The sequence below is a fragment of the Sorex araneus genome, chromosome X (assembly GCF_027595985.1).
Source record: "Sorex araneus isolate mSorAra2 chromosome X, mSorAra2.pri, whole genome shotgun sequence".
Lineage (NCBI taxonomy): Eukaryota > Metazoa > Chordata > Mammalia > Eulipotyphla > Soricidae > Sorex > Sorex araneus.
The window spans coordinates 181,517,726-181,532,296 of record NC_073313.1 but is presented as its reverse complement, the minus strand read 5'-3'; the positions used below and the strand labels follow the sequence as shown (position 1 = coordinate 181,532,296).

The 14,571-nt window shown below is 42.0% G+C and overlaps 1 protein-coding gene across 1 annotated transcript in view; it reads right to left on the bottom strand.

Annotated features, from left to right (window-relative positions):
- CFAP221 (cilia and flagella associated protein 221) overlaps window positions 1-14,571 on the bottom strand; it is an 89,599-nt gene that overhangs the window by 42,676 nt on the left and 32,352 nt on the right. Inside the window, exons 8-12 of the mRNA XM_055122322.1 lie at window positions 7,928-8,087; window positions 5,892-6,012; window positions 5,701-5,812; window positions 4,890-4,998; window positions 1,164-1,251 (exon numbers count right to left, since the gene is read on the bottom strand). Of these exons, the coding sequence (XP_054978297.1) occupies window positions 1,164-1,251; window positions 4,890-4,998; window positions 5,701-5,812; window positions 5,892-6,012; window positions 7,928-8,087 (590 nt within the window). The remainder of the gene's footprint in view (window positions 1-1,163; window positions 1,252-4,889; window positions 4,999-5,700; window positions 5,813-5,891; window positions 6,013-7,927; window positions 8,088-14,571) is intronic.

Below are 14,571 nucleotides of genomic sequence, written 5' to 3'. Positions count from 1 at the left end.
TGCCAAAAACAGTAACAACAAGTCTCACAATGGAGACGTTACTGGTGCCCTCTCAAGCAAATCAATGAACAATGGGACAACAGTGCTACAGTGCTACAGAGAAGTCTATTCCTATCTGAGACAATCTCTGTCTCCCACCCTGCTCTGACCCCTCCATTCCCTTCTGGAAGTTGTTGCCAGTGGCAACAAGTGTGGAAAACAGCTCACAGTCCAGGGCTGATGTTTGTTTTTTTTTTCTCTTTTGGTGTTTGGACCATACAAACAACCAGGGTGCTCAGGTCACTCCTGGTTCTGTGCTCTGGGGTCACTCCTGGCAGGTTTCAGGGAGCCATATGGGGTACCAGGGATCAAACTGGCCCATCCCAGGGTGATTCTTTTTCTCTCTTCTCTTCTTTTCTCTTCTTTTCTCTTCTTCTTTTCTCTTCTCTCCTCCCCTCCCCTCCCCTCCCCTCCCCTCCCCTCTTCTTTTTTCTTTTCTTTCCTTTTCTTTTCCTTTCCCTTCTTTCTTTCCTTCCTTCCTTCCTTCCTTCCTTCCTTCCTTCCTTCCTTCCTTCCTTCCTTCCTTCCTTCCTTCCTTCCTTCCTTCTTTCTTTCTATCTTTCTTTCTTTCTGCTATTTTTGTTTGTTTTTTGTCTGGGGGCCACACCCAGAGGTGCCCTGGGCTGCTTTTTATTTTGGGGGGGGTCACACCCAGCGATGCACAGGGGTTACTCCCGGCTCTGCACTCAGGAATTACTCTTGGCAGTGCTCAGGGGATCATATGGGATGCTGGGAATTGAACCTGGGTCAGCCGCGTGCAAGGCAAACGTGCTACCCACTGTTCGATCACTCCAGCCCCTGTCTTTGAATTTTGATTCCTTTCATGCTCTGCAGATCACAGGACCAGGACACCTTATGCTGAGAATCCCAGCCCCAATTTGAGTTATTCCTTCCTTCCCTCTGACCTCTGTGTTGCCAGGGTCTCTAACGTCCTCCCTGGCTTCTCAGTCCCCACAACAGCCACTGCAGGTCTCTTGGGGCCAGCCAGACTTGACTTAGGGTCATCAGCCTCCTGTCCTTCCAATATTTTACAATCTTTCTCTCTTCTCCTGCAGCATCTTGCATGTGACATGGATCTGAAAACATTCAGTGAAACAAATGATCTGAAATTAGGTAATACTGACCTTGTATTTGTTGCTTGCTTTCTGCCATTCATCAGTAACTTCCTTACGTGATTTCAGAGACATAAAATCTCTACCAATGTGCACCTGCCTAAGAAGGAAACAACAGACATGATAAACAAAAAACATAACTTGTAGAATTGGAATAGCATAGTAATTTTAAAATAGAATGTCTTCGCAACTGAAAAATAAGACAACTAAGGATTTAATAGTTTCTCAGTATTAAATCTCCTGGAGGGGCCTATGGTATCGTTGAATAATGTCCTTGTTCTTGGGAATTACATGCTCTAGTCTTTAGGTGTGAAGCTTCATGACATCAGCAACTTCCTTTCAATGGGAGCATGTGTGTTCCCAGTATACACTGGTGCCCATGTGTGTGTATGTGTGTGTGTGTGTGTGTGTGTGTGTGTGTGTGTGTGTTTGCAGGGAGGAAGAACAAGTCTATGTGGCATCATAATGTCAACAACAGGCTAATAGCAAGTGTAGAGGGATGCAACTAGCAGGTTTGAACTGTGTGTGTGAATGCAGTGATTTTTACTTTTTATTAATTAATTAATTAATTTTTACTACAGATTTACCACTTGGCAACTCTTGTAACAACAGCAGCAGCAGCAGAACCCCAAAGAGTAAAGAACTAGTGCAGTAGGTTGTCCTGGTTTATATTCGGTTCCAGTTTATTTATATTCAGTTTTGTCAATTTGACTTTCACAGGCTTGTAATTACTGTAACCACAGCCCACTGAATGTGCTCACAGCTTAAGCATTCCAATTGGAACAGTTCAACAATGGCCCTTTTATTTTTAAAATTTAAATTAAAAAATTATGTAGACCAAAGCCATAACTTTTGAGGCAATTCTAGAGTTGAAACTGATTAGATAACAAAATCCAATATTAAAGTCAGTATTATAAAAAATTCAATTTTTATGTGAAAATTATTACAGCTGATCACCAGGTTGTTAAGTCCTTGTCTAAGAATTTATCAAGCTGTTTGTTGCAGCTGAACCTTTTGTGTTATTATTTCTGTTTGCTGACTTGTTCGGCTTCTGTGTTACTTCCCCCTCTAATTTGGTGTGCTCTCTCTGGACTTTCAGTACTGAGGAGTTAGGAGGTGTTGCACAGCTGAATATGCAGCCGTGTGGTCCAGAGGCGTCAGGATCTATGATCTGGACAATGAGTTGACGTGGTGGAGGCTGTGTATGTGTGTGTGGGGGGGTGAGATTGGCTTCCAGGGCTTCCAGAAATATGGGGGTGGTGGGAGGCTGCCCACCCCCATTTCGAGAAAACCCCAGAGTTTTAGCCTGGACACTGGGGTACCTAAAATTATTTGCAGTTTGGTGTCTGCAGAAAACATTTGTGAAATGGTGGAGTTGAGCTCTTTGACATGGGCTGCATTGGTTATTAAAAAGCCCTTTTAATTAAATAAAGCCCTTTTATTAAAAAGCCCAATTAATTTCATTTTAATTGGGTTAAAACTATGCCAGAAAGATGACTTTCTCAACTCCATCCATATCTGTAGACGTGGATGATAGGAACAGATTTAAACAATTTATCTTTAAAAAAATAAGATTTTTAAAAATATCTCAGAATGCATTTTTAAAAAATCTTTTAAAATCTTTAAAAATTTTTTAAGAATCTTTTTAAAATCTAGCCCACTGATGTGCCTAAAGCAGCACACATAAGTTTGGTTTTAACATACTTGCTTGTATTCTCTGATATACGTTCTCCATCCCTCAAAGAGAGCCCGACAAGCTACCAAGAGTATCCCACCCACACATAAGAGCCTGGCAAGCTCCCCGTGGCATATTCGATATGGCAAATATGGTAACAATAACAGGTCTCATTCCCCTGACCCTGAAAGAGCCTCCAATTGTTGGGAAAGACGAGTAAGGAGAAGTTGCTAAAATCTCAGGGCTGGGACAAATGGAGACGTTACTGGTGGTGCCCACTCAAGTAAATTGATGAACAACGGGATTATAGTGATACAGTGATACAGTGATCTTCCAGGGGTCAGAGAGTACAGTGGGTAAGACGCTCACCTTGCATGCAGCCAACCCGGGGTTCAATCCCAGGTTCTATAGAGTCCCCCAAGCAATGCCAGGAGTAATTCCTGAGAGCAGTCAAGAGTAACTCCTGAATACTGCTGGGTGTGGCCCAAACAAATAAAAACCACACAAAAAATGACCTTCTCGGGACCAGAATGATTATAGAGAAGTTAAGGCACACATTTGGCATAAGTTTGATCCCCACACCACCAGGGCAGCCCTGCTGGTCCCTGAGCAGTGTTGGGTCAGTGCTGTATCCTTGGCTCCTCCCACTAATGCCAGCCTGTTAGCTGAGAACTGACAGGAGAGGAGTGAGGGCCCCTGGGCTCCGCTTAGGAGATGCCCACACCCTTCCACCACAGTCCAGTTACTTGGCACAACTTTCTCATTCAACTGAGGCCAGAGTGCCTGGAGAGACCTCAAAGGAAACTGAAAGAATATCAACAAGATTCAGATGGCGTGACTTCCCGTGTCAGCAGTACAGAGGGTTGAGACCACCTGAGCAGACCCTGGAACTGGAGCCTGTTCTGCCCCCATTTGGGAATACTGGGGCCTGGACAAGGCAACTTCTCCCGCACCTTCCCAGCAGTCCCTTTGTTAACCTACTCAAGTGCTAACTGAAGGAGGAAAGTCTGACAAAACCCAGGTAATGTGGAACTTTGTGACCCCGGACTCTGGGATCAAACGGGACTGGGAGAGGAGATCCTATGCCCATTTCCCCCCAGTCTCCAGTGACTCAGGGGTCACGCCCATAAGCCACCTCCTGCCAGTGCCAGATAATCTCCTCATTGGCCACCATCCAGGTCACATGGCTTTTTTTTTTTCTCAGAAGGGAGAAACATGATGCCCGCCATAGCCATGCCACTGGACTCTGCGTCAGGTTGTTTCACTCAGGGTGCCCAGAGGGGTTCGGGTGAGAGCCCTCCCCACCCCAAGGAACCCAGCCAGCCCCGGCAGCCGAAAACCTCCAGAACCCAATCACGGCCATGCTTAAGGCCGTTGCCCAAATGTTTCTGGGTGTGATACATCATAAGACGGTTTTCCAAAACAGAAAATATAAAATATATTATTTCAGTTGTGCTTTGGGACAGGTACTGGGGCCTGGGATGGAAATATCCCAAATTGGGTGGTGGGAAGATATAATGGTAGTGGGATTGGTGTTTGAATATTAACTGTAATCACATATTGTAAACCACCATATAAAATTTAAAAAATAAAAATAAATAAATAAATAAATAAATAAAATTTTAAAAATAAAAAAGAAAGAGTTAACTGAAGGAGCGCAAGTCAGAAGTCTTATACCTGAGGTTTTAGAGTGCTCATCAGGAGCCACCCCACTCTGTCCCGCTCCCCTGAGCTCTCCAGAAGGCATAGGGGATGCGTGGAAGGCCGAGATTTGAGGCGCCTGGAACAAGGTAGGTGATGGCAGCAGTGGCCAGCAGGGAACCGTGTTTGTGCACAGATCTCGCTGGTCACGTTTAGGGAAGGGGTGTAGCTTGGCCACATGGATATATTCCTGACAGAAAGGCCACTGGAGAAAAACAGAAGCTCCAGTGGAAGGAAGATGACCAAATTCTCCAAAGGGCGCACATAGTTAATACTTCCATTTTGTCTCCCAGCACAACCAGGCAACTTAAACTGAACTATAAACATGGGGCTGTCACTAGGTGTCACTGCCCAACACTTACCACTTCACTTGATTTTCCTGCTGTTCTTTAATGTGCTGTCTGACCTTCTGTTCAAAGAGTGCTTCCTTCATCTGTCTTGTCTTTGAAATATCATCACCTAGGTCCATCACTGAGGGCAAGCACAAACAAAGGCTGTCCGGGAAATCACAGCAAAATACACCATTTCAAATAACAAAGTACAGTCATCTAACTGGGCTTTGCTGTGGTTCATAAGTAGCAAATGCAATGATAATTTTTTTTTTAATTGAGTTACCGTGAGAACAGTTACAGGGCTTTTAGGATCCAGTCTCAGTCATACTATGCTCAAACACCCATCCCTTCACCAGTGCACATGTTCCACCACCAATAACCCCAGCATACCCCCTCCCACTCGCCCTCTGCCTGTGTGGCAGATGATTATCACTTTACTCTTTCCTTACTTTGACTATATTCAATTTTTGACAGGAAACTCACTATCATTATTTGGTGTTTTACCCCCAACAGTCAGACCTGTCGGAATGACATCATTAGATTGTACGTTTTCTATTGTTGGTAACAAAGAGCATATGATGTTGCACGGTCGTGAAGCGGCCGCTCAGATTTGGAATTCTGGTATTAAGTCCAGAGGTATTTCTGCCAGCAGCCGCTGCATTCCGAGATTGGTTTCTGTGGCGCTGGGATCATGGCTGTTCAGGAGCGGAGGAGCTGTCCATGGGCAACCGCTTGGGGTCTCATTTGGGCAGGAGGCAGGGCAGGTTCTGCCTCCCCCAGCAATGACAATTTTTTATCCTATTCTTCCAGGGCCTGATTTATGATGAATCAAGTTGCTTACCTTCTCTTAAGTGTTTAACCTTCAGTTTTCCTGGCTCTTGGTTCAAAACGGTTGCCACGGCAAATGGATTTGATAAATCTACAGGAAATCTCAAATCCTTATACTCAATTTCCTGAGACCAAATAAGGAGAGAAAATTATTTTGTTTTCTTGCTGTTTTCTCCAATGTGTTTATCATAATGTCCACTTTACCTTAAGCTTGGCAGGCTTTACTGTAGGTAAAGGTTGGGGAAAATATACACGTGGCATTCTCTTTTCTGGAGGAACATCAACTTTCTTAGAAAGAGCATTTAGTTTTTCAAATTCTTCTGGCCTATTATTTGAAAGATATACTAAATTAGTCTGTAATTGGGCAAGTCAAGGTTTCAGGTTTTTAGGTTCCATGATAATATCCCATGACTAAACTTTTAAATCTAAACTAAAAATTAATCTGTGTGCTAAAACTTAGACCCGCTAAAATAGTGCATGTCAACATATGTAGTATCAGCAAACTGAAGTACATATATATGTATATATATATACACACACATTATATGTACACATATAAATATATTTAGTCAGTATATTACCAAGGGCTGTTTCTTCTTACAGTCTCAAATGATATACCAAGTGGTACAACTTGACATGCTGGAGAAAACTCTCATGGCCTAGTCACATACATTGCTAGGTTATTGATTTTCAATAGCACAATTTTCTACACAAAATAAAATAACAATACTTTCACTGACTTATTTTCCTAGAAACTGAATGATTGTACCCACTGTTTAGAGCAAGATCTTTAAGAAAGTAGCTCATTGCTCCCACAATCCAAAATTACTGCCATGCCCCTGGCTTAACCTCATCAAGATACTGATCTGCTGAAAATCTGTATATGCGGTTTTTGTGACTAAAGTTTCCAGGCTCTCTCAGGATGGGCTACTTCCTCTCACCTCCTTATAACTCTGAAAGCAGCAGTCACGTACACAACCCAAAGTTGCCACCCATAATGCACGAGAGAGAGAGAGAGAGAGAGAGAGAGAGAGAGAGTGCAAGAAGAAAGATGCCTGCCACAGAGGCAGATGGGGGTGGGGTGGGAGTGGGGAGTGAGGTGGGCTGTGGGAGGGTGGGTGGGAAACTGGGGACACTGGTGATGGGAAATGTACACTGGTGGAGGGATGGGTGTTGAAACATTGTATGGCTGAAGCCCAATCATAAATAACTTTGTGATGGTAGCTTTGACTCTCATGGTGATTCAATTAAAAATTAAAAAGAACAGTATTTTATTAATATATGTAATGCTAGTACCCATCATATCTGACACAGAGTAGAAATTTAATTTAAAAAAAGTACTCAGGCTAGGGCTGGAGAGATAGTTTAGAGGGTAGGGCATTTCTGTAGCACAGGGCCAGTCAGGTTTTTTCTCTTCACCCCATATGGTGCCTGGAGCCTTTCCAGGAATGATTCCTGAGCACAGAACCAGGGGTAAGCCCTAAAACTGCTATATGTGTCCACAAAACAAAAACAAAAAAAGAAATAAAAAGAGAAAAGAAAGAAAGAGAGGGAAGGAGGGAGGGAGGGAGAGAGGAAGGAAGGAAGAAAGGAAGGAAGGAAGGAAGGAAGGAAGGAAGGAAGGAAGGAAGGAAGGAAGGAAGGAAGGAAGGAAGGAAGGAAGGAAGGAAGGAAGGAAGGAAGAAAAATAATAAGCTAATTTTGAGATCTACTCCATCCTAGTGGTGCACACATGCACACACATTCTCACAGAGAAAAAAAACTAAAACAACTCCCATGTGGCATCTTTCCATTTCTGTCTTATGTCAAAATGACTTACTGACCATGACATTCTGTCCCTTTGTTGTCTTCCCAGGGTTTGACCCATTTCCCCATGGGACATTGCAATAGTCACTGCTTACAGCAGGCACTGTGTAATCATAAACCTAGAGAAAAACTTAAAAAATTTAATAGAGTTTTATACATCTATGTAAATTCATAAAGACCAGTGAAAAAAATCTATCCCTCAAAACTTCTTTCAGTCATCTCCCATTTTGGCAGTAAGAAACAACTATTGCTACAGACGTAGAGGCATTCTGTGCACTGCTATTCTATTTTAGAGTGCATTTTATGAAGCTTACAATTTCATTTTTTATGGCATTCTATTTATGACAAGAAAGAAAAGCAGACTGGAAGAAAGATAGACACTGGCTTTTGGGAAGGTTTTAAGAACAAACAATATCATTCCAAAGCAGTCACACCGTAGCGCCATGTTGGGATAGCAGGTTCCAGTGAAGACACATTCGTATGGTTGAGAGTTGAACTGTGAAATCCAGAGCTGCATTCTCATCTGTGCCGTTCCGTATTGAAAAGGTTTAAATGTAACAGTCACCTTAATCTTCCCGCTAGCTGGAATAATTCCTGAGAAGGAAGAAATGAGAAGACACAACACTTTCACTTCTTGCTAATCCCATCAAAGGCATGCACATGCACATGTGTGCACGCACTCTCTCTCTCTCTCTCTCTCTCTCTCTCTCTCTCTCTCTCTCTCTCACACACACACACACACACACACACGTGCACTCGTGTGCATTCATACACCACAATACATTCTTTCTATGATAACCACAGTATTTTTATTATCTTTATAGTCTTTTCACTAAATACACATGAAACTGTTTCTGAGTTTTTACAGTAATCTTATTTACCATCACTACATTAATGCTTTATAGTAATTATTTGATTGTGTCAGGTAGGCAAATATACACGTATCAGTAAGTAATACTGAATCAGAGATGGATTCCCAGGACTGTAAACTTTAAGCTGATTTCCAGATGTCAATATTAATGTTATAAGCAACAAAGAAATGCTAGGAATACAGATAAAAGTTTGCATCCAAGAGCTGGAGAGATAATACAGTGAGTAAAGCCTCCCATGTGGCCAACATGAGTTCAATCTGTGGCACTCCATACAGTCCCCCCAAGCCCACCAGGATTAATCCCAAATGCAGAGCCAAGGGTAAGATTTGAGCACTGCCAGGTATACCCAAAAGCTAAAAAGGAAATTAAAAATTTGCATCTGAAAAAAAATTTTTTTGCTGTGCTATTATCAAGATAATATAGTTCACTATTTTTTTGTACAATTTTGCTTTCTCCTTGCAAATCTTTAGGACAGACTATTATTCTCTTGGTAATTTGTCTCTCACATTGAGAGGGAGAGAGGATCAGTGTACCAAATGGGAGAACTAGTTCTCATTTCTCGGTCTCTCTCTCTCTCTCTCTCTCTCTCTCTCTCTCTCTCTCTCTCTCTCTTCTCATTTCCACTGACGGCTCTTAGATTTGCTATCTAGAGGACTCTTCCCATCCCTGTGCCTCTAGCCTGGCCACTGTCCCCACAAAAGCCTGTTTGTTCTCTTGTCAAGACTTGGCCTTGCATCTATACCCTCTTCTGAATCATGGGCTACTTTCCCTTGTTCTCTGCGCTCAAGCCCATGGACTGTGACTCAGCCTTCCTAGTACTTACTGAGCACTTCTTTGGTGGTGCAGACGTTTTTTAGTTTGTAGTGCCATTTATTTTTGCTTGCTCTCTTTGCCAATGGAGTTGAAACATTGAAGAATTGTGATACCTTTCAGATGTCAAAAGTTCTGGGTCTGGCCTGAGAGATAGTGGGTGGAATGCTTGCCTTGCATGTGGCCAACCAGGTTTGACTCCTGGCAATCACATTACCCCCCACCCCCAGCCTTCCAGGAGTGATACCTGAGTGCAGAGCAGAGAGCAGTCCCTAAGCACCACTGGGTGTGGTCGAAAACAAACAAAGAAACAAAGTTTTGCGTCTTCTAATTTTAACAGGAGTACTTAATTTTTGAGGTCTTTGGGGGCAGTACCAAATAAGTTTCACTAGTATTTTTGTTTTATTTCTTTAAGAATGCTATTGACTTGGGGTTGGAGTGATAGTACAGCGGGTAGGGCATTTGCCTTGCACGAGGCTGACCTGGGTTTGATTCCCACCATCCCATATGGCCCCCTGAGTACCACAAGGAGTAATTCCTGAGTGCATAAGCCAGGAGTAACCCCTAAGCATTATCAGGTGTGACCCAAAAAGCAAAAGAAAAAAATGCTATTGACAGGGATTTTAACAATGGTCATCAGGATACTGGACTCATACTTGTGTGTGTGATGTCCTTGTCTAGTTTTACAATCAAGGTAATAGTGACTTCATAAAATGTTTGGAAAAATTGTATTTTATTGAAGAGTTTGAAAAGAATAGGTATTACTTCTTCTTCTTCTTCTTTTTTCCCTTTTTAAGCCTCACCATAAAATCCACCTAGCCTAGGCTTTGTTTTTGGAGAGTTTTTTGATTAATGTTTCAATTTTGTTACTTCTATGGGTCTCTTTCATTGTTCTGCTTTTTCCTTGATTAATTCTTGGAATTTTACATATTTCTAAGAATTTGCCTGCTTTTTCTTGCTTGTGTAATTTGTGAATACACTTCTGTGGTATTTTCTGTCTTCTCTCTCATTTCTGACTTTGTGTTTTCTTTTACCCCTCTTTTTAAAGAATCTGTACTCGATTTCATTGATCTTTTGGATTGTCTACTTGACAATGGTATTTTGTATTTGTCTGGTTAATTTCTGCTTTCCTTTATAATTTTTTTCCATCGACTGACTTTTGGCTTTGAAATTTCTTCTTTTTCTAGTTCCTTAAAGAGTAATCCTAGTTTTTAAAATCCATATATGCCAATTAGTTTAATAAAAGCTGGGGCCTGCTCACTAGTGTGTTCCCAGCTCAATAAAGATAGTTTGAACAAGTGAATGAACACAGACTTCAAAGCCTCCATCAACCTCCATGATACATAAAATGTTCTCCTACTCCTTCACCCTCCTAAACTGCTGTCAACCCTTCAGCACTCAGGGACTATCTGAATTGCTCCATTCCAAGTTTCTAAGTCTCCCAACTAGATAGATTCTAAGTCATTAGGGAAGATTCTAGGCCTCAAAGCTCTTTTATCATCATAACATAGTGCTTGAGAAACAAGTTTTCATCCATTTCTTGAGATCCACTGAGTGATCTTAGAGCAGAGAAGAGTAAGCAGCAGAGCTCAATTCTATTTACATCAACCGAACACCAACGAAATAGGAACTTTGTGATGTGCTGGAGCTGAATACCTTGACCACCCACTTGGTAAGAAAATAGACCTGTTTGACCCACAGTTCACTGAGGGGGCTTTAGACTAAGAATATTCAATTGCTTCTGTTTCAGCTCATTAACTTAAAATAATCAGAACAAGCTCTGGAGCAAGGATTAATGTTTGCCCTGACCTGGATGATTTATTTTAAGTGTGCCTAGTCCAGACCTAATAAATAAAACACACTGGAAGTGTAGCCAAGGCAACCAAGTGCACTGCTTTTTCCATTAACAGGGATGCCAGTTAACACAGCTTGCACACAGAACTTGATGGAGGCTTATTGTAAATGTTAACAGCTATAAAAGGTGTGCTGGGCACTCACAGTGTACTGCTTGGCCAAAACTGATGGTGGGAGGAAGGAGAATATGTATAATGTTTTAAAAAGCAAGCAGGGTGCCACTCAAATTCCTATTTCATTGAAAAAAAAACCCAAATCATAATGTTGTGATATGACTTCAGTCCTACTTCATCTGGAGCCAACTTTAGATCACGATCTTAAAACTTGGGGTAGTATCAAAAATCACAGGGAGGGAAGGTGGTAAAGCAGAGAGAGAATTAAACTTAAAAATAAACTAAAGGTGGGGTTGGAGTGATAGTACAGTGGGTAGGGCGTTTGCCTTGCACGCTACCAACCCAGGTTTAATTCCCAGCATCCCACATGGTCCCCTGAGCACCACCAGGAGTAATTTCTGAGTGCAAAGCCAGGAGCAACTCCTGAGTATCACCAGGTGTGACCCAAAAGGCAAAAAATAAAATAAAATAAAGGCAAACAAACAAACAAAACCTAGTCATCCCCAGACCCAAAAATGAGCATCAAGAAGAGAATGTAATATTGGAAACAATTTTAAGGATGAAGGACAGGATTTGTCTCTTATTTTTATAGCTGAGCAGTATGCCATAGGACATGCCACCATAGCTTAATGCTCTTAGTGACCAGAGGGCACTGAAGTTGATCCTAACTGCTGGTTTGGACAAGTCTGATTTAAATATAGTTTCTTTAATCAGTCATCAGAAGGAGAGTGACAGACATAGAAAAAGACTACACTTATTTATGGAATATAAAATAACATAGAATGAAACTAACACCCAAAATCAGTAGAAATAAGGACCAGGAGAATTGGTCCACAGTTGGAAGCTGCCTCAAGTGCTGGGGGTGGAGAGGGCAGTTGGGATGGAGAAGGGACCACTATGACAATGACGCTTGGAGGGATTGCTCTTGATGGGAGATGTGTGCTGAAAGTGGGTAAAGAACCAAACATGGCGGCCTCTTAGTATCTGTATTGCAAACTATAGTGCCCCAATGTAGAGAGAGAGTAAGAGGGAAAATACCTGCCATAAAGGCAGGCAGGGGATGGTTAGGGGTGGGGGGGTGGGGGGCGGAGTGGGGTGGCGGGAGAGAAACTGGGGACATTGGTGATGGGAAATGTACTCTGGTGAAGGTATGGGTATTGGAACATTGTGTGACTGAAACATAGTCATGAACAACTTTGTAACTGTGTATCTCACAGTGATTTAATTATAAACTAAAGAAGTTGTCATTAGAAATTAAAAAACAAAAGATTAGTTAGACTCAGGAGAGGGGCTGGATAAGTGGTCTACGGGAATTTTATCTCCTGGAAAAGCCCTTTGGTGGGGGTCCTATAATGGCTCTCATCTGTTACTTCTCTCAGAGAAGATTCTTTAGTGATAAACTCACTTTAGAGACTCCCCTCAGTCACGCAGCCCTTCTGCCCGGTGAGTCACAGAGTTTCTGTTGATTTGCGTTAGCTTAGCCTGGTTAAGTTAGCACATGTAAATGGATGTTTGTAAATGATTACCCTTGCTCTTCAATGAATAAAGACCATGCTGGAGAATCAGGGCTTTCGGTAGATGAAGCTGTGAGCCCCAAACCCCATGCTTTTCTGTTATGTCTGTCTTATCTTCTTTCTTTTTTTCTTATTTTATTTTATGTTTTATTGAATCACCATGAGATACAGTTACAAAGCTTTCATGTTTGAGTTTCAGTCATACAATGATCGAACACCCATCCCTCCACCAGTGCACATTTTCCACCACCAGTCTCCCCAGTACCCCCCCGTCCCAGCTCTCCCCCTGACTCTATGGCAAACAATTTTCCCCATAATCTCTCTCTACTTTTGGGCATTATGGCTTGCAATACAGATGCTGAGAGGCTATCATGTTTGATCCTTTATCTACTTTTAGCACTATCTCCCATCCTGAACCATCTTTCCAACCATCATTAACTTAGTGATTCCTTCTCTATTCCAGCTGCCTTCTCCCCTAGCTCATGAGGCAGGCTTCCAACTGTGGAGCAATCTTCCTGGCCCTGGTGTCTACTGTCTTTGGGTGTCAGTCTCATATTATGTTATTTTATATTCCACAAGTGAGTGCAGTTATTCTATGTCTGTCCCTGTCTTTCTGACTCATTTCACTCAGCATGATACTCTCCATTACTATCCACTTATAAGCAAATTTCATGACTTTATCTCTCCTAATATCTGTATAATATTTCTTTGTGTAGATGTACCAAACTTTCTTTAACCAGTCATCTGTTCTTGGACACTGAGGTTGTTTCCAGGTTCTGGCTATTGTGAACAGTGCTGCAATGAATATACAGGTGCAGATGTCATTTTTACCATGCTTTTTTGTACCCTTGGGATGTATTCTCAGAAGTGGTATTGCTGGATCATATGGAAGCTCAATTTTTAGTTTTTAAGGAATGCCCATATTATTTTCCAAAAAGGCTGGACCACTCAGCATTCTCACTAACAAGGAAAGAGAGTCCCTTTCTCCCCACATCTGTGCCAGCACTGGTTGTTCTTGTTCTTTTTGATGTATGCCAGGCTCCGTGGTGTGAGATGATATCTCATTATTGTTTTGATTTGCATCTCCCTGATTATTAGTGATATAGAGCATTTTCTCATGTGCCTTTTGGCCATTTGTATTTCTTTTTTTAAGGAAGCTTCTGTTCATTTCTTCTCTCCGTTTTTTGATGGGGTTGGGGTTTTTTTCTTGTACAATTCTACTAGTGTCTCGTATATCCTGGATATTAACCCCTTATCAGATAGATATTAGGCAAATATTCTTTCCCATTCCATGGACTTTCTCTGTACTTTGGTCACTGTTTCTTCTGAGGTGTAGAAGCTTCTTAATTCAATGTAGTTCCATTTGTTTATGTATGTTTCCACTTGTTTGGTCAGTGATGTTTCATCTTTAAAGATGCTTTTATCTCCAATGTCATGGAGGGTTCTGCCTACATTTTCCTCCATGTACCTTATGGATTCAGGTCTGATATCGAGGTCTTTAATCCACTTTGATTAGGCTTTTGTGCCTGGCATTAGACAGAGGTCAGAGTTCTTTTTTTGGGGGGGGGGTAGCTGTCCAGTTTTCCCAGCACCACTTGTTGAAGAGGCTTTCCTTGTTCCACTTTACGTTTCTTGCTACTTTATCAAAGGTTAAGTGATCATATCTTTGAGAGTCTGTGATGTTTGTCTTATTTCTTAATCCTTGTGGCACCCCTGACTCAGACCCACTCACTGGAACTGGTCCCTGGCACACCTGAAGATGAAACATCTTCAGGTGTGCCTGAAGTGAAGATGAAACAGTGAAGATGAAACATCACTGACCAAGCAAGTGGAAACATACATCTGCCTTCTCCTGATTTCCTCAGTGTGCTGGTCAGCTCTGCCCGTGGCAGGCTTCCTTCTGTGTCTGCAGTTT